Raw genomic sequence first — 19011 nt, forward strand, 5'->3', positions numbered from 1 at the left:
TTTATTATTATAAATATAAACAAGAAAAAACGTTAACTTCGGTTGCACCGAAGCTAAGTACCGTTCACAGGTGCATTTCTGTTAGTAACTATGTGTACAGTTTTTATGGCAGCTATATGCTATAGTTAACCGATCTGAACAATTTCTTCGGAGATTACATTGTTGCCTTAGAAAATAATATATACCAAATTTGGTGAAGATACATTGTCAAATGAGAAAGTTTTCCATACAAGAACTTGATTCCGATCGTTCAGTTTATATAGCAGCTATATGTTATAGTGGTCCGATATAGGCCGTTCCGACAAATGAGCAGCTTCTTGAAGAGAAATGACGTTTGCAAAATTTCAAAACGATATCTTAAAAACTGAGGGACTAGTTCGTATATATACAGACGGACAGACAGATGGACGGACAGACAGACGGACATGGTTAAATCGACTTTTTTTCGACTACCCATTATTATTATTTTTTTTAAGTAAAAAAATATTTAAATTATTTTTACAAATATGAGTAGTGAAGAAATGGTTATGATTTAAAATATAATTTTGATATTTAAGAAATGTATAGAATTTTAACATAAAGAGATAAAAAGTCACCTATATTCGTCTCCTGGTTCTAAGTTACCTTCCCACCAATCTTCAACCGTTCTTAAGTTATAAATAGTGTAGATCACACTTTATATAAATAGATATCCAGTTGCTGTTACGGCAGCGAAGCGGGTGATTTATTTTCCACAAAAAAGGTGTTGAGTGGAACGCATGATGACATTATACTGATGCTGCTTCTAAGAAATCATTTGTGAAAACAAAACAATTTTGTATAAATTTGAGTTGTGTCGTTTTTGAGTTTCAAACGCACAATTTTGCACTCGCTAAAAATTTCACACAAAATCTGTCTCATAAACTGTTTGCGGCACAAGTTTTTGTTGTAATACAAGCCATCAACAGCATCATATGCATAAAAATTTCGGTTTTTGAAAGAAATTTGCATTTTCATTATCGTCAATAATGAGCAACGCTGGCACTTCGTCATAACGAAAGTCATGGCAGGAGCACAAATGCGAAGTGTGAAAAAATAAAAGAAACGCCTTCAGCCACTTGGTTGGTTTTTCAAGCCACACCGCATTTGTGTATGTGTGTGTGGATGTGCGTTGACAGCCATGAAACGCTCGCATTTCTTTACGAACTGTTTGTGTTGTGTGAAAGCTGCAAAAGCCATTCAGGCAATTTGAATAGCAACATTTGGCATTGCTTTCACATTTTGGGCATTTCTCGAAAATCATATAATATCATACATATGCTTAGCACACACGCACGTACATTAAATTCAAAAGCAACAAACGCTCAGACAAATTCGCTTGCATGTGTGTATTGGTGTGACAAAATGCAAAATTTTGCTTGCTAGTGTGTGTGTGTGATGTAGTGTCGACATTGGCATTCAAATAAACTGTCACGCATTTGGCATTTTCATGTGACTTTTAGCCAGCCCTTGCTCTCATTTTCTCTCCTACGGCTCACGTTCTTTGGCTTATTCCAATTTTTTCAATGCTGTTTTGTATGTGTGCGTATTCGGCTGTATGTGTGTGTGCATGAAATGTCCCTGTAAACATTTGCTTGGCTTTCCGCACACACCCTCTCACATGCTGCGGTTATGTGCTGTTGTTTTTGTTGGTGGGGGAGTGTGTGTTGTCTACACGTGTTCCGCTTTATTTGGTCTGATTTTAGGCGTGAAACTCGTGTGAATGCATGCTTGTGCGTTTGAATAAATATGCTGTTATGCTGAGCTTTCGACGCAAAAGAGTCGTAGGAAATTCGGCGGTTCGTAGAAGTCAAAAAGTTCTTGGTTTTGCTTGAAAGATAAAATTTGCGTGTTTATCTTTGAGACCTGAGCGCTTAAATTACGCAAGTAAATGCTTCTTCTTCCTCGGGAAGAACCTCTCCGAGCCCTGTGATACCAAACGAGGTTTCAGACAAGGCGACTCCCTATCGTGCGACTTCTTCAACTTACTTCTGGAGAAAATAGTTCGAGCTGCAGAACTAAATAGAGAAGGTACCATCTTTTATAAGAGTGCACAGCTGCTGGCGTATGCCGATGATATTGATATCATCGGCCTCAACACCCGCGCCGTTAGTTCTGCTTTCTCCAGGCTGGACAAGGAAGCACAGAAAATGGGTCCGGCAGTGAACGAGGGCAACGCCAAATATCTCCTGGCATCAAGCAAACAGTCGTCGCACTCGCGACTTGGCTCTCACGTCACTGTTGACAGTCATAACTTTGAAGTTGTAGATAATTTCGTCTATCTTGGAACCAGCGTAAACACCACCAACAATGTCAGCCTGGAAATCCAACGCAGGATTGCTCTTGCCAACAGGTGCTACTTCGGACTAAGTAGGCAATTGAAAAGTAAAGTCTCGACGAACAAAAGCTAAACTCTATAAGTCACTCATAATTCCCGTCCTGCTATATGGTGCAGAGGCTTGGACGATGTCAACAACTGATGAGTCGACGTTGCGAGTTTTCGAGAGAAAAATTCTGTGAAAGATTTATGGTCCTTTGCGCATTGGCCACGGCGAATATGGCAATCGATGGAACGATGAGCTGTTCGACATATACGATGACATTGACATAGTTCAGCGAATTAAAAGACAGCGGCTACGCTGGCCAGGTCATGTTGTCCGAATGGACGAAAACACTCCAGCTCTGAAAGTATTCGACGCAGTACCCGCCGGGGGAAGCAGAGGAAGAGGAAGACCTCCACTCCGTTGGAAGGATCAGGTGGAGAAGGACCTGACTTCGCTTGGAATATCCAATTGGCGCCACGTAGCGAAAAGAAGAAACGACTGGCGCGCTGTTGTTAACTCGGCTAATCGCGTAAGCGGTGTCTACGCCAATTAAGAAGAAGAAGAAGAAATGCTTCTAAAGCCATCGCACTTACCTTATAAATTCCGAATATTAACATCACGCTCAGCACTATCATGGACATTTGTGTGCCGATAATGGCGAAATAGGCTATTTGAACACCTGAAAGAGAAGAATTGGACGCAAAAAATATAATTTTTATTATATATTTTACTTCATATTTTTTTCAAATCATGATAATTTATTGTTTTTATGTAAATAATCAAGTATTTCATTTTTAAAGGCTTTATATAGACTCTGTTTATATAAAAACAATTAATTTATTTCCTTACCATTTCTGGAAATTATTATACATTTTGTTTAAAATAAATTTCTGTAGTCACAAGTATTTTCAATATTTTTTAAGTTACAGTCTTTCAAAGTGTAGGCATCAGTTCAATCAGTTTGTCTTTAATGTAATATAAGTAATATAAGGTGAGACTTTCGTTGCAAATTTATGCTATTGAAAGATTTAGAAAATCGAATGATGCTGGCAAAACAAGTCATATAAAATATGTTTTTTTTCAGTATTGGGTTCCCAACGTTTGAATATTTCCAAATTTATAGTTCCTTAGTTCAAAGGAAATCGTAAGGATACTGAACTGCAAGCAACCACTTATAAGGTCCATTGTGGTCCCCAGTAGCAACAATCAAAATAACACTAAGCAACAACTCGCTGATTGAATAACCTGTTTGTACCTATTCTTCCCACCCCAGCTGCGATTGTTTTTTTAATATACAAGGTCTGTGGCAAAAGAAACAGAACTTTTTACATATAACTGTTTCTGGTAGCGTCACCTATTGGTGGGTATATGAAATAAAAAGTTTGATCTCTTGTTGACATTTCGTAAAAATTTTAAGACAATTGGATAACTAGAATCGATGTTATCGATCAAAAAGTGACAGCAGCTTTTGGTCATCGGTCGTAAAATGCAAAGAGCTAATATTAAATTTTGTTTTAAACTTGGGAAAACGTTTACTGAAACATTTCAAATCATGAAAAAGTTTATGGTGATCAGTGCCTATCCCCTAGTAATGTGCATGAGTGCTTTAAGCGATTCCAAGAAGGTCGTGAGGACTTCTGTGACGATCAGAAGTCGGTCGTCTTCAGAAGTCAAAAATAAAGACAATACTGATTTGTTTTTACGATTCCGAGGGTATTGTACACCGAGAGTTCGTCACACCTGGCCAAACGATTAATGCTGTGTTTTACCTTGGTGTTATGAAGCGTCTTTTGTCACACATTCGTCGTGCTCGACCACAATATCGTGAGGCAGGGTCATGGCGCCTGTTGCACGATAATGCGCCGTGTCATCGGTCGACGTTTGTCACTGATTTAATGCCAAAAAACTCCATATTAACCATTAATCACTCACCCTACTCACATGATCTGGCACCCTTTACCTATTTGGAAAACTTCATTGACCCATGAAAGGACACTGGTTTCAGGACATTTCAGCTATCCAAAAGGCGACGACCGATATTCTCAAGAGCAGTCCGAAAAATGACCTTAAACACTCATTTGAAATGCTAATTGACCGGGCTTAACGCTATATCGAAGCACAAGGAAACTACTTTGAATAAAAAAATATAACTTTTAAAAAATATTAATTTTTTGTTGTTTTTTTAACAGTCCTGTTTCTTTTGCGACAGACCTTGTAGGACACTGTCTGTTCAAATATCACTGAACATGCTCATATAAAAATAGTCGTTCTTTGCAGGCATGTATGATATGACATTGAATTTCTCTTCAAACTGAGATAGCTGGAAATTATTTTTTATTCTAAAAATTCAATTTGACAACATTTTATATTGTTGAAAAGTGCATTAAGACCATAATATTAGGTTGTCAAATATCTCCCTTCCGCCTTTTTGTCTTTTGAATTTCGTGGCTAGAGGAACGTTCCGTGAGATGAATGGTGTTTTGGGGGTTGGTACTCTATCACTTCGAACTACGGGGAAATGGTTTCGACGGGTGAAAACGACACCATGGATAAGCGGCGCAAGACCTGTGACGACGAATACTGATCAAATTATGGAAAACATTGAGTTAGACCGACATGTGGCATCTCGTGACATCGCCTAGAAGGTCAGAGTTAGCTTGAAGCAGGCGCACCAACAGAATTGCCCAACAGGAAGGGTGTACTATTCCACCAGGACAACGCCAGACCTCGTCAGAAGCTACGGGAGCACGAATGGGAGGTTTTATCGCATCCACCATCCACCCGGACATAGCCCCAAATGATTACCACCTGTTCCTGTCCATGGCGAACGCCCTTGTTGGTGTAAAGTTGAACTCAAAAGAGGATTGATAAAAGTGGCTGTCCGAGTTCTTCGCTAATAAGAAGGGGGGATCTTATTAAGTTGCCGTCTAGATGGAAACAGCTTCTTGAACGAAACGGCGCATATTTGAACTAAATCCGATCACTGTAACACTTTTTATAAAGCATTGAATAAAGAGCAAAAAAGCGAGAGGGAGATATTTGACAACCTAATATAGGAGCAAATTCCAGGTAGATGTAATTAGGTCCATATTTATTCCAAATAAATTGAAATATTTTCACTAAGATTGTTCACTGTTGCACTTCTTTCCTGAGGAATGAATACCAAGAGTACTTGTTGTCTTATAAAGAAATGTTAAAATTAAGAATCCAAATGTATTTATTCAATGTGTTTCTCAGGCAAGGTTTTGGATGCTGAAGTTCTTACTTCTTTACTTTCTTCGCTATTGTACGACTGCTCGATAAGACGAAAAATTTGTGGATTGGTCTTTGCAGTGTGTTGTTGAACAAGTTAAGTGTCACAACTCGAAAACGACCGTCGCTTGCTGGATGTGTTAAATTACTTTTCTGGTAGGTTGTGTGTACTCATCTTTTAAAATTACAATATATCTTTCTTTCATATTGTTTTTTGGAATTTTCCACTTCTCTCTTTGTTTTCAACAATTGCGTTGGTTTTCCTAAATCTTTTATTTGAACTTCCTCTTTCTTCTCGAATGCTTCAGCTTCATCTTTCAAAATCTGGTCGCTTCGTGCTCATCTTCAAAGATTCAACTATAACTTCTATTTCCCATATTTCTCCAAAATGCCAAGGTATGAATTTAGTTGAAACCTCAGTTATTGAATGTTCGAGGATTCTTCTCCAAATTTGGTTTGGTACTTTTGTAATTTTTTTTTAAAGCCATGTTAAAGCGGTAAAGAATTTCCAGTTTTTCTTCTAAAGTAAATTCCTCTAACAGCATACCACAGTAAAAAGAACTATAAGTAATTTCGGGATCTCCTTTTTGTAATCTCGTTTCACAATGTTTAAACTTCTCCAAATACTCTGCCGTTATTTTAAAGTTCAATTTTTGAACTACAAGAGAGAATTTTGTTTATAATTAGTGTGAGCATTGTGCATCTGCAGAAATACAATTTTTAAAAGTTTGATATGATCATTTTTTATTATTATTATTTTGATGAGATCATCTATTACTTTTCTGAGCCGTTCAATTTTCCTTTTGAATATGGAGATTTTTCTCAGTTAATTTTTCGCATCTTCCTTTGGTTTCATCATAGTGTGTTTAGTTTCTTACTAATACGGCTTATGTGGTCAATTTAATAGGCAGGAATATACACCCGTCAATGAAAAATCTTTAAGCTCTTACCATACATACTCAGCTTCTTGTTTTTTTTTAATCCGAAATCTATGTTTGCACTTTTTCTAGTATTCTGAAATGCTTTGTTGCTGGAATCAATGGCTATCAATGGGAAAATGGAAAGCACCGTATATGTTCCGTAAATATTCGTATAGAACTTCTTATGTATACAGCATTTCTATTATAAATGTGATGCTATTAATAATTACACTAATGGTTATGATTATAACTGCAATAAATTTGTACAAATGCTGAGTTCTTGATAGTTAGTACATAAGTTTCCAGATCCTTTAGTTTAATCACATTGTAAACTCAGTAAGTTAACGCAAAAGGTCAGGATTCTTATGAAAGCTTCCATAATTCTGTATCTCCGGTATGGACCCAGAAATGCGGAGCACCATAAAGCTCTTATACCGCTCTCCAAAGCGGTCCGGTATCCTTTTCGAGCGCAATTAAACAATGTTGCTAAGTTTCGACACTAAATATTATTAATAAATAAATTAAATATTTCTCATCCAAAATTTAGCTGTGTAAGTAGCGATCCACAATACCTATTTCTTCTGAATACATAAAACTCCGTGCAGTTCATTAAAAATTCGAAAACACTTAATCAATTCCAGGTGACTATTATCACAAGTCCGTTACACTGCAGATTTCATTTTTCAAAGTCGGCAGATAACAGGCCCAGGTCGGCACTGACGAAAGATAAATTATATTTCTTCCAGTCGAATTGCATTTGAGCAGCACATTATTCTCACGGAAGCATTACAGACTTATGAACCTCTTCTCCATTTTGTATTTGCATTTTTATTTTCAAATAGCGCTTAAATATTACAGAAAATTTCATATAATTGTTGAGTTGCTTCTGTGCCAAAACTTCGCAACAGAGCAATTAAAGAGTTTCTTCATAGTTCAGACTGAAGTGTTAAGTCTTTTATTGCACTTGTCGCTGAATTTGCTTAACTCCTCACTTATGTATTTAAAATGAACCCTAGATAATAACGGTCACATGAAACTTGTGGGCAAAGCTTGACAAGTTTTTCAGTCGGCTGTCGCTCTAGTAATGCGGACATTGCCTCACCAATAGACAGTTCTCAACTGCATATCTCACATAAATTGACAATCGGCTTACAGAACTTTGGCCAGCTGATGTTAAGCTGCCGCTTATGGCATCACTTGTGTGAGAATTAGAGCCTATAAGACCGAAAGCTCTTCATGGAGAGGTATGAAATGTGTATAAAGATTATGTGTTTAGCCGTGTGTGGCAAATAAATTGCATATGTGTTGTATAGTATATATGTAATCGAGCGCCCAACTGGACTGAATTCTTTATTCCGCCAAAGGTTAAGCAAACAATTATGATTTTGCGGTTAGCTAGTTAGCTGGAAGTGAAGTGAATTTTAACCTATTTTATATATGGAAGATGTGTGTACATATATACTTACCATAGTAGACATCCTCCAACGATTCCACCTTGCGCATATTCACATTTATCCGCCAGGAGTAAATCAAAACAATCAGGAGTGACATATTCTGCGAACGAAAGCAACAAAAACAAATAAATACTCGCAGTTATGTGATAAAAATTGTCACTCTGATGAATAATTGCAGCAAATTGTTAATGAATCATTAAATCCACTCATATCATATCGGTCATAAAAGTCACTCATACGCCCCGCACACTATTTTTCCTTTTAGTCTGTGTAATTGTAAGCTGCCGTGCCCCAAAGAGGCAAAAGCAAAGGTACATAAAACGCGCGCAAAAGTGAGCGTAAAACTCGATTTTTCGATGCACTTAATTAATTTAATTGATGTCATTAATGTAATTAACGTATCACAATAAGCCATAATTATTGAACACGCAAATGCAAATGTGCACATACTCTCATAAACACGAGTATAAATGTATGCATAGAATGTGTATATATTAGGGTGCGTCAAAAATAACTAATTTCTTTTACACAATACTCCAAAAATTTGCTAACAGCTAAGCAAATTCTCCCCATGTTTGAGCTTTTAAGATTAAAATGAAGGTCCTCCGCTTCTCCCTGTTTCACGTTTCTCGCTTTTATTGAAAGAAGAAATATTTGAATCAGTATCGTATTATCTTTAAACATATTTGTAGGAAATCGACTTCCCTATAAAATTGTCTGTTATAATTTTTTCGAACCCACATGGTTCAAACGTTTTAAAGGCAACAAATTAGTTTTGTCCGCAAGTTATGAAATTCATGAAAATAAAATGTGCCTTTAAATAATTAAACTTTAACTTTGGATCATGATTTTCAACGGTGAGGTTCACGAAAAATTTTCAATAGTATGGAAAATAAGAAAATATACACTTCGGCTGCATCAAAGCTACATTACCATTGATGGGCGCTTTCCCTATAGCATAAAAGGTTATACAAATGTCTTCCTATCTTAATCTTGATTTTAAGTTTGCAATAGGTAATTATAGGTTGCTGAGGTGTGATACTGGTTGCGGTAAATAAGCAGCTTCTTGAGAAGAAAATGACTTGTGAAAATTTTTCAAACACTGAGGGATCAGTGCGCGCATCTGCAGACACAGGGGCATGACCACATACTTGTTAACCGACTCAGCTCGACCTGATGGTATGAATAGAAGTATATGTATATTTTTTAGTTTCTCCTAAGCTTCCTTCTGAGTGTTCTTCTTCTTAATTGGCGTAGAAACCGCTTTCGCGATTATAGCTGAGTTAACAACAGCGCGCCAGTCGTTTCTCCTTTTCGCTACGTGGCGCCAATTGGATATTCCAAGCGTAGCCAGGTCCTTCTCCACCTGGTCCTTCCAACGGAGTGGAGGTCTTCCTCTTCCTCTGCTTCCCCCGGCGGGTACAGCGTCGACTACTTTCAGAGCTGGAGTGTTTCCGTCCATTCGGACAACATGACCTAGCCAGCGTAGCCGCTGTCTTTTAATTTGCTGAACTATGTCAATGTCGTCGTGCCAACGCGCAAAGGACCATAAATCTTTCGCAGAACTTTTCTCTCGAAAACTCGCAACGTCGACTCATCAGTTGTTGACATCGTCCAGGCCTCTGCACCATATAGCAGGACGGAAATTATGAGTGACTTATAGAGTTTGGCTTTTGTTTGTCGAGAGAGGACTTTACTTTTCAATTGCCTACTCAGTCCGAAGTAGCATCTGTTGGCAAGAGTTATCCTGCGTTGGACTTCTAGGCTGACGTTGTTGGTGGTGTTTACGCTGGTTCCAAGATAGACGAAATTATCTACGACTTCAAAGTTATAACTGTCAACAGTGACGTGAGTTCCAAGTCGCGAGTGCGACGACTGTTTGTTTGATGACAGGAGATATTTCGTTTTGCCCTCGTTCACTGCCAGACCCATTTTCTGTGATTCCTTGTCCAGCCTGGAGAAAGTAGAACTAACGGCGCGGGTGTTAAGGCCGATGATATCAATATCATCGGCATACGCCAGCAGCTGTACACTCTTATAAAAGCTGGTACCTTCTCTATTAAGTTCTACAGCTCAAACTATTTTCTCCAGAAGCAGGTTAAAAAAGTCACACGATAGGGAATCGCCTTGTCTGAAACCTCGTTTGGTATCGAACGGCTCGGAGAGGTCCTTCCCGATTCTGATGGAGCTTTTGGTGTTGCTCAACGTCAGCTTACACAGCCGTATTAGTTTTGCGGGGATACCAAATTCAGACATCGCGGCATAAAGGCAGCTCCTTTTCGTGCTGTCGAAAGCAGCTTTGAAATCGACGAAGAGGTGGTGTGTTTCGATTCATCTTTCTCGGGTCTTTTCCAAGATTTGGCACATGGTGAATATCTGGTCGGTTGTGGATTTTCCAGGTCTGAAGCCACACTGATAAGGTCCAATCAGTTTGTTGACGGTGGGCTTTAATCTTTCACACAATACGCTCGATAGAACCTTATATGCGATGTTGAGGAGACTAATCCCACGGTAGTTGGCGCAGATTGTGGGTTCACCTTTCTTATGGATTGGGCATAGCACACTTAAATTCCAATCGTTGGGCATGCTTTCGTCCGACCATATTTTACAAAGAAGCTGATGCATGCTCCTTATCAGTTCTTCGCCGCCGTGTTTGAATAGCTCAGCCGGCAATCCGTCGGCCCCTGACGCTTTGTTGTTCTTCAGGCGGGCGATTGCTATTCGAACTTCTTCATGGTCGGGCAATGGAACGTCTGCTCCATCGTCATCGAATGAGGAATCGGGTTCGCCTTCTTCTGGCGTTGTGCGTTCACTGCCATTCAGCTGGCTGGAGAAGTGTTCCTTCTATAATTTAAGTATGCTCTGGGCATCAGTGACTAGATCACCTTTGGGGTTCTAGAAGACTATGCTCCGGTCTTGAAACCTTCTGTAAGCCGCCGCATTTTTTCGTAGAATTTTCGAGCATTACCCCTGTCGGCCAGCTTGTCAAGCTCTTCGTACTCACGCATTTCGGCCTCTTTCTTCTTCTGTCTACAAATGCGTCTCGCTTCCCTCTTCAACTCTCGGTATCTATCCCATCCCGCACGTGTAGTGGTCGATCGTAACAGTTGCGAGGTAGGCAGCCTGTTTTCTCTCCGCTGCGACACGGCACTCCTCGTCGTACCAGCTGTTCTTTTGCACTTTCCGAAAACCAATGGTTTCGGTTGCAGCTGTACGTCAGGAGTTTGAAATGCCGTCCCACAGTTCCCTTATACCGAGTTGTTGACGAGTGCTCTCAGAGAGCAGAAGTGCAAGCCGAGTAGAAAATCGGTTGACTGTCTGTTGTGATTGCAGCTTCTTGACGTCGAACCTTCCTTGTGTTTGGTGGCGCGCGTTTTTTGCTGCACAGAGGCGGGTGCGAATCTTAGCTGCAACAAGATAGTGGTCCGAGTCGATGTTAGGACCTCGGAGCGCACGCACATCTAAAACACTGGAGACGTGTCTTCCGTCTATCACAACATGATCGATCCGGAGACAGCCAGGTAGCTTGATGAATCTTCTTATGCTGGAATCTAGTACTACAGATAACCATATTTCGGGCCCCGGCGAAGTCAATCAGCCTCGACCCATTAGCGGATGTTTCGTCGTGGAGGCTGAATTTACCGACCGTAGTGCCAAATATACTTTCTTTGCCCACCCTGGCGCTAAAGCCGCCAAGCACGATTTTGACATCGTGGCGGGGGCAGCCTTCATAAGTGCGCTCCAAGCACTCATACAAGGCATCTTTGGTCACATCGTCCTTCTCTTCCGTCGGGGCGTGGGCGCAGATCAGCGATATGTTGAAGAACCTCGCCTTGATGAGGATTGTGGCTAGACGTTCATCCATCGGAGTGAATGATAGTACTCGGCGACGGAGTCTCTCTCCTACCACGAATCCAACACCAAACTTGCGCTCCTTTATATGGCCACTTTAGTAAATGTCACAAGGACCTACTCGTCTCTGTCCTTGTTCCGTCCATCGCATTTCTTAGACGGCGGTGATGTCAGCCTTTGTTTTTACGAGGACATCAACCAGGCACCTTCCCAATTAATGGACCGGACATTCCAGGTGCATGCGCTTAATTCGTAGTCCTTATTTCGTTTGCTATGGTCGTCATCAAAAGGGGGGTCTCTCATCCGAGGCTGCTGTTGATTTTTCATTGGGGTGAGCTTTTTACATGGCGGCTCCTAAACCCAGCGCGCAACCCTATGTAGGGGAGGTTTCGCCTTCTCAATTTAGCTCGCCTTCGAACGGATGTTCTTAGGCTACCCAGAGGATACTTGGTCAAAGACCGGAAGTAGTGAGCTGCTTGAGCCATGTGTAAAAGAATCGCTTCTGGCCACTCCCATGTGAATGGCGATCAGAGAACTTTCCTCACTTGCGTGAACTTCTAGACATGACTCCATCCTCCTTTTTTTAAGCTTGCAATAGGAAATTATAGGTTGCTGAGGTGTGATATTGGTTGCGGTAAATAAGCAGCTTCTTGGGAAGAAAATGACTTGTGAAAATTTTTCAAACACTGAGGGATCAGTGCGCGCATCTGCAGACAATGACAAAGGGGCATGACCACATACTTGTTAATCGACTCAGCTCGACCTGATGGTATGAATACAAGTATATGTATATTTTTTAGGTTCTCCCAAGCTTCCTTCTGAGTGTTCTTCTTCTTAATTGGCGTAGACACCGCTTACGCGATTATAGCTGAGTTAACAACAGCGCGCCAGCCGTTCCAAAGCGTAGCCAGGTTCTTCTCCACCTGGTCCTTCCAACGGAGTGGAGGTCTTCCTCTTCCTCTGATTCCCCCGGCGGGCGCAGCGTCGAATACTTTCAGAGATGGAGTGATTTCGTCCATTCGGACAACATGACCTAGCCAGCGTAGCCGCTGTCTTTTAATTCGTTGAATTATGTCAATGTCGTCGTATATCTCATACAGCTCATCGTTCCATCGAATGCGATATTCGCCGTGGCCAACGCGCAAAGGACAATAAATTTTTCGCAAAACTTTTCTCTCGAAAACTCGCAACGTCGTCTCATCAGTTGTTGCCATCGTCCAGGCCTCTGCACCATATAGCAGGACGGGAATTATGAGTGACTTATACAGTTTGGTTTTTGTTTGTCGAGAGAGGACTTTGCTTCTCAATTGCCTACTCAGTCCGAAGTAGCATCTGTTGGCAAGAGTTGTCCTGCGTTGGACTTCTAGGCTGACGTTGTTGGTGGTGTTTACGCTGGTTCCAAGATAGACGAAATTATCTACAACTTCTGAGTGTTACAAACTTAATTTTACCCACCCTAAAATATGTATCATATATTCACACAAGCTGTCACAACTGTGCTGATGAACATATAACGGCATATAATGTCACATGACGGCGAATGAACGGCGAATCACCTACATTGATATGATAGAAAATCACAACAGCATGAGGTTTCACGGCATCATTCTTTCCCAACTACTGTATTTTTGGTTTGGGTTCATACAAAAAACACCATTTAACAACAATAACAACACTTTCGTCTATAATATTCGCTTTTCGTTTTAGCAGCTTTTTGTATTCCTCATACCGATTGCTGATCATAGAAATTATTCCCTCACCAAAATATACTCTAAAGTATTATGAAATATACTCTGGAAAAATTTATCGGTATTGTGTTGCCTCACAAGTTTACTAGTCTCGCCGTAAGCCTAAATATTTGAACATCCTGATAGCGAAATTGTACTAAAACATTCAACATGAAATTTTGTGTCACGATAGAAAGGTTGGAGAACCTTTACCAGATGTCGACATGGAAGCAATTGCACTTGAAGCTTGGCTAAAAGCCAAGCTGTCCGTAATTCTGAAAACCCAGTATTATTATAAATCTTAAATCATTCCGCTCTATTTAATGTAAATTCTGTCATACGATTGAAATGTATACCAAAATATTTCAGTGATGATTTGATAAAATCATAATTTTATTTTTAGCGTGAGTTAGAGCCAGAGCTCAACTTACAGGATAATTTACCCAAAAGAGGAAAAAATTCTCGTTTTAACCGCAAAATTAAAAAATTATAAATAGGGGTAGGGCATTATTAAAGGAAGTACTAAGTTATAATAATAATGATGAAACGTCAAATATTTTGGCATTAGTGGTTCGAAAATTTCATCATATTGAGCGTTTGAAACGAATTTCGAGTATCATATAGGGTAGGGTATCCAGTCAAACTCTTGAAGCTCTCAAAACGAGGGTTAGTTTTAATCTAGTTTTTCACAAAGTTTTGTGTAATTAAATCATATGATCTTCACGGTTAATTCACCGACCCAATTTTTGATATGATTTGAATACCAGAAATTCATTCCATAAAGTGATGGACTTATGATCTGTAGTTGGCTCCTGAAACATTTAGCCAACATAGGAGGAACTTTCAATTATTTTTCTATGTTTTCATTATTTATCGTCTTGATATGCAAACAACACCAAACAGGAACTACTGCTCAACATAAGGATATCTGAAAAGATTCTTGAAGATTGTACATACTCGGAATATGGTTAACTGGTTATCCTAGAAATATAAGTCTAAAAGTTTAAAACTCACTAAAAATTATATACATTTGAAATACACCCAATATATTTAAGCGGAGTCTAGCTTACGAGTTTTAACACCTGATAAATTATAAATTGCTCAGAGCATAGTTTAACAGCTTTTAGTTGGAATCATTACAAAGGCCATTTTACAATTCAATTAAAACCGTAAATAAAATTCTGAAAATCCTTAAATGGTATTTTGTGCGGATTCTAAAGGCGACAGAATCAGAATTAATTTAGTAGTTTTGACACGCTCCAATTACGCAAAGGCTTAAATAAATACGTCGAAATTGTTCACATTTCAAAACAAAGCCATCCGATCACACGCCTACCGTATGATGTGTTTTAATAAAAGCAAATATTAAATAATAAATAAAAATGCAAAATTCACGTGTAAAACGCAACAGTTCCATTGTCCCCTCACACACTCCCATACACATATGTACATACGCGTGTATCATTGTATTCGCCGCACCCGGCAAGTCTACAAAAAAGCCATACACAATGTCAGTTACCATATATGCCACATGCCACACGACACACATATTAAAAGCGCACAAATTTAATTTAATTTTTAATGCCATTTACGCGCACTAGTCGGCCCGGCGGGGCGTATGCGTGATTTTATTTCGTTGTTTGGCTCTTTGAGCTAAGTTCATTTTTGTTTCGCTTATTTGTGCTGCGGCACAATGTCACGCAGAGATTTGTACTTGCTAAGGGGGCAACGATTGCCGCTTTTAAGCCGAGAATTATATTTTGAGACTGCCGTTATATATTTTTACTACCTCTTCCACCGGCAACGTTGAACTCACCAAAAACCTGCTTAAACGGCTTCTTTCTATTCTCGCTAACTCATCTGAAAATCCCAAGTTGTGCCGTCTTGATCTATCAAAGTATCGGTATCGGAGCAGGTTGTTTTTAATCTACACTGCTCACATTGAGGTTTCAGGGCTTTTAATTGCAAGTCTACCTGTTTCTATGAAGATTTTTTAAAGAACCATAAATAAAATATTTATTGGTTTTACGCCTATTCAGAACCACAACCATTTTATAACTTTTCCAAAGATAATCACAAGAAGTATATAGCTTGAAGACGGGGGATAACTCCAGTGTTCGAAAACGAAAATATTTAACAAGCGGCAAAATAGTTGTCCTGCTGGATTTGATTATATATGTGACGGATCGGAGTAAATTGTTATTTTTGGCAAAGTTTTTTTTCCTAAAAAAAGGCTCTACCAAAGCAGTGGAAGCCTACAACACAGAACCTAAAGCAGACGTCAGTTGGGGAACGATTTTGAAAATTTATGCTTAAAATTTTAATACGAAAACAAATTAGTATGACTCTATTTAAAACAAAAAATTCACAGTGTCCTTCAAAGGTAAGAGACGGAGATTTTAGTTATCAACACAAGAATCACTGGGGATGCTTCAAGTAAGTTTTAATTTTAATCCACTTAGAGATCAAACTATACCCTACTATAATGATGAATGTTTTGTTCAACAGACTATCAGCACACCAGACATTCAAATTTTCGAATAAAATTATTTAATGAGTTCTTAGAGCTTGTAAAGTTTCAAAGATTCATCAGCTTACAGTACTTTCAAAGTCATAACACAGTTACGGCAGAAGCATAGCATGAAATAAGAAGAACAAAAAGTGCATTGGCTTTAGAAAAAAGTAAGTTTGGCTAGAAAAATGTACTGCCACAAAATGTTACCCAGCACCAAGTAAAATTACCAGTATCTGATCACAGATTGGCAAGTTGCAAATAGTCTCTAAAATAAGAATAAATCTAAATAGGAACATATGCATACACGGTGGTGTAAGCTAAGGCGGTAGCTGTATCCATAATTGCACATAAAATATAAAAAACCTCAAATCTGTGACACTCGTAGTTGAATATACTTTTTGACATGATAGCAGAGACTTCTAAACGCTGCCTCCACAAATGCAATACAGTTCTTTTTTTGCCAAGACGTGATTGCAGTTCAAGTGAAAAAGCATTTAGAAGGATGATACTGAAAACCCCGGAACCATCGACAATTATTGCCACCAAACTTTTTGATTTCGAAAAAGCCATTAACTTACGCTTACTTTACACATTTTTATTCATTTCAGACATATCAAATATTAAATATTCCACAAAAAAGATTTTTAGGTGGACCCTACTACAGCACCCTAACCACGTTAAGCCTAAAAAAAATTGCCAACATCCCCTTTCAGTCTCTCTTTTTCACGCATCACTCAAGCATGCTTAATTTCCTTGCTTTGTTTCAGCTGTAATTCAGTTGAATTTTTATTTTTAGCTTGTGCTGCGCTGCTTTTTTTCGCACTCGCTTCAAATTATACTCACAATTGTGTAAATCGCGCTTGTTAACGCCAAATTTTTCGCATGTAGCATGCGACAACATCCTGTCCCCGTTAGCGGTCCATATGGATACAATATCACCGATTTCATTTTCTCACCAGCGCCGACGCCAACACCAACGCCGGTCGCCGCCGCCACAACACACGTTTTATGTTTGGCTTTCATTTTCATATTTTGCTCACAAATTTGTTGTTACTTTTACTGTTCGTTTTTCTTTTTGTTATTTTTTTTGTGTCCTTGCTGTCGTTGGTGCGGATATTATGCAATAATAACGGCACTACGGCTGCAGCACGCGCGTGTTTCACACACCTTTCGCAGCCACTAATAGGTTTTGTGTGAATGTTGTAGTTGCATTTGCATAACGCTGTTGTAAATAGTGTTGCTGTTGTGATTTGGTGAGCACTAGCGGTTTTTAGCATGAGTCATACGCCGCAAAAATGCCGTTAGTTTTATGTAACTGTACGTGCGTTGCTTTGTATGCGCCTTTAATTCGCTTCAATTCTCGTTTGAATTTCTGTTTTATTTTGATTGTTCTGCTCTATGACATGCCTCTGCAATTTGAAGCTGCTTATTTGTCTGTTTGCCTGCGGTTTATCGCTTTGCAGCTCAGCATAGCAGCATACTTAATGTTACGTATACGCCCTGTCCTACCACTCAAATGATGGAAGTTTGTAGGTCATTTGGTTCTTCATATAATTGTCAGCAGGTTTTACATAGTTCACAGTAATTTTGACGCCTGTAAAGAGAAAGATTTGTAACTTTTAAAATAGTATGTGGTTGCCGTTTTCCAATAAAATAAATTTGCATAAAAATATTTAAAAAAGTTCATAGTATAAACCAAAATTTATAACAGTTTGCATGGAAATTTAATTAACATTTCTATCAACATGACTGCGAAAGCGCCGTTTCGTTAACCTGGTTGCTTTCGAAAACTTTCTGAGGCAGTCAATTATTTTAGATTCTCTTAAAGATAAAAGTTAAGGTCTTACAACAACAAACCAGACCTGCTGCAGCCGTTTCCGTATCCACCAGTTAATCACCACTTCTCCGACTTACTACAACTGTCTTTGTTCGTTGCGACTAATACAAATGCAATCATAGCTGAATCCTTTTCTATAAAATAAACAGGATTTGAACAAAAAAGAACGCAGCCAGTGTGGGTATTACAAATTTCGATTGCGCATATGAAGTTTTATTACGTATGAATATCCTCTAAATATTGCACATACATATGTATACACCAACACTTTGCTTGGTGTGTGTACAAGTAATCTAAAATCGAAAAATCTTGACCTTCGCTGAACTCATAATAAAATATTTTTATTTGCCAGTCTTGTGTTGTTTCCTTTGCCAAACAATGCCTCGAGGCTTTGCATTTTATTGGAATTATGAAAAGTTTTCGCAGCTCGATGTTATTATTTACTTTAAAGCCTCAACAACGCATTGTTGTTGCAAGGGTTTCAAGTTTTTTAAAGCCTTCAAAATGCTTAAGCTTTAATATATCGACGTGCTCTTTTCATTTGTCTCATATGAAGTTGGGTGCGTTACCAAGCTTTGGAAGTCTTCCATCGATGGAAGGTTTCAAGCAGATTATCAGCTAACAGTACCCTAACCATTTGAAAAACTATGAAACTATCAATATTTTTGAGCAAGATCTAAAACTTGACTGTGGGAGTCAGTTTAAGAGGCATCTTCTGTCGAGTTTTGGTTATGATATGTTGCTGTTGTGAGGGCAACAAGAGTCTGCAAATAATTTTGACGAATTCACAGTCCTCAGTCGAATAAAAGTTTGGGTGCATGTATTGGGAACGAATTACTTATCAGCTGACTAAATACTTACCTGGTTGAGATTTGATTTAAGGAAGAGGCTGAATTGATTCGGCTGACAAATTAAAAAGTAATCTATTATTGATTATTTATTGACGCTGTTATCTATGTCTATATCAATATTAGAACTCGCTCTGTTATGAAAAGGTGTAAAGACTTTGCTGGTACAATTAAATATCAAAACGTACTTTCTGGTACAAATTCGCAATTGGAAAAAAGGGAAGATAGAAAACAAGAAATTAAAATAAAACAAGTAAGGAAGGG

At 38.8% G+C, this 19011-nt stretch overlaps 1 protein-coding gene across 1 annotated transcript in view; it reads right to left on the reverse strand.

The window, feature by feature from the left end:
* LOC120778367 overlaps positions 1-19011 on the reverse strand; it is a 130240-nt gene that overhangs the window by 13494 nt on the left and 97735 nt on the right. Inside the window, exons 2-4 of the mRNA XM_040110154.1 lie at positions 16906-17656; positions 7981-8068; positions 2936-3021 (exon numbers count right to left, since the gene is read on the reverse strand). Of these exons, the coding sequence (XP_039966088.1) occupies positions 2936-3021; positions 7981-8068; positions 16906-17091 (360 nt within the window). The 5' untranslated portion in view covers positions 17092-17656. The remainder of the gene's footprint in view (positions 1-2935; positions 3022-7980; positions 8069-16905; positions 17657-19011) is intronic.

This window comes from Bactrocera tryoni, chromosome 5 (genome assembly GCF_016617805.1).
Source record: "Bactrocera tryoni isolate S06 chromosome 5, CSIRO_BtryS06_freeze2, whole genome shotgun sequence".
In the NCBI taxonomy this organism is placed as follows: Eukaryota; Metazoa; Arthropoda; class Insecta; order Diptera; family Tephritidae; genus Bactrocera; species Bactrocera tryoni.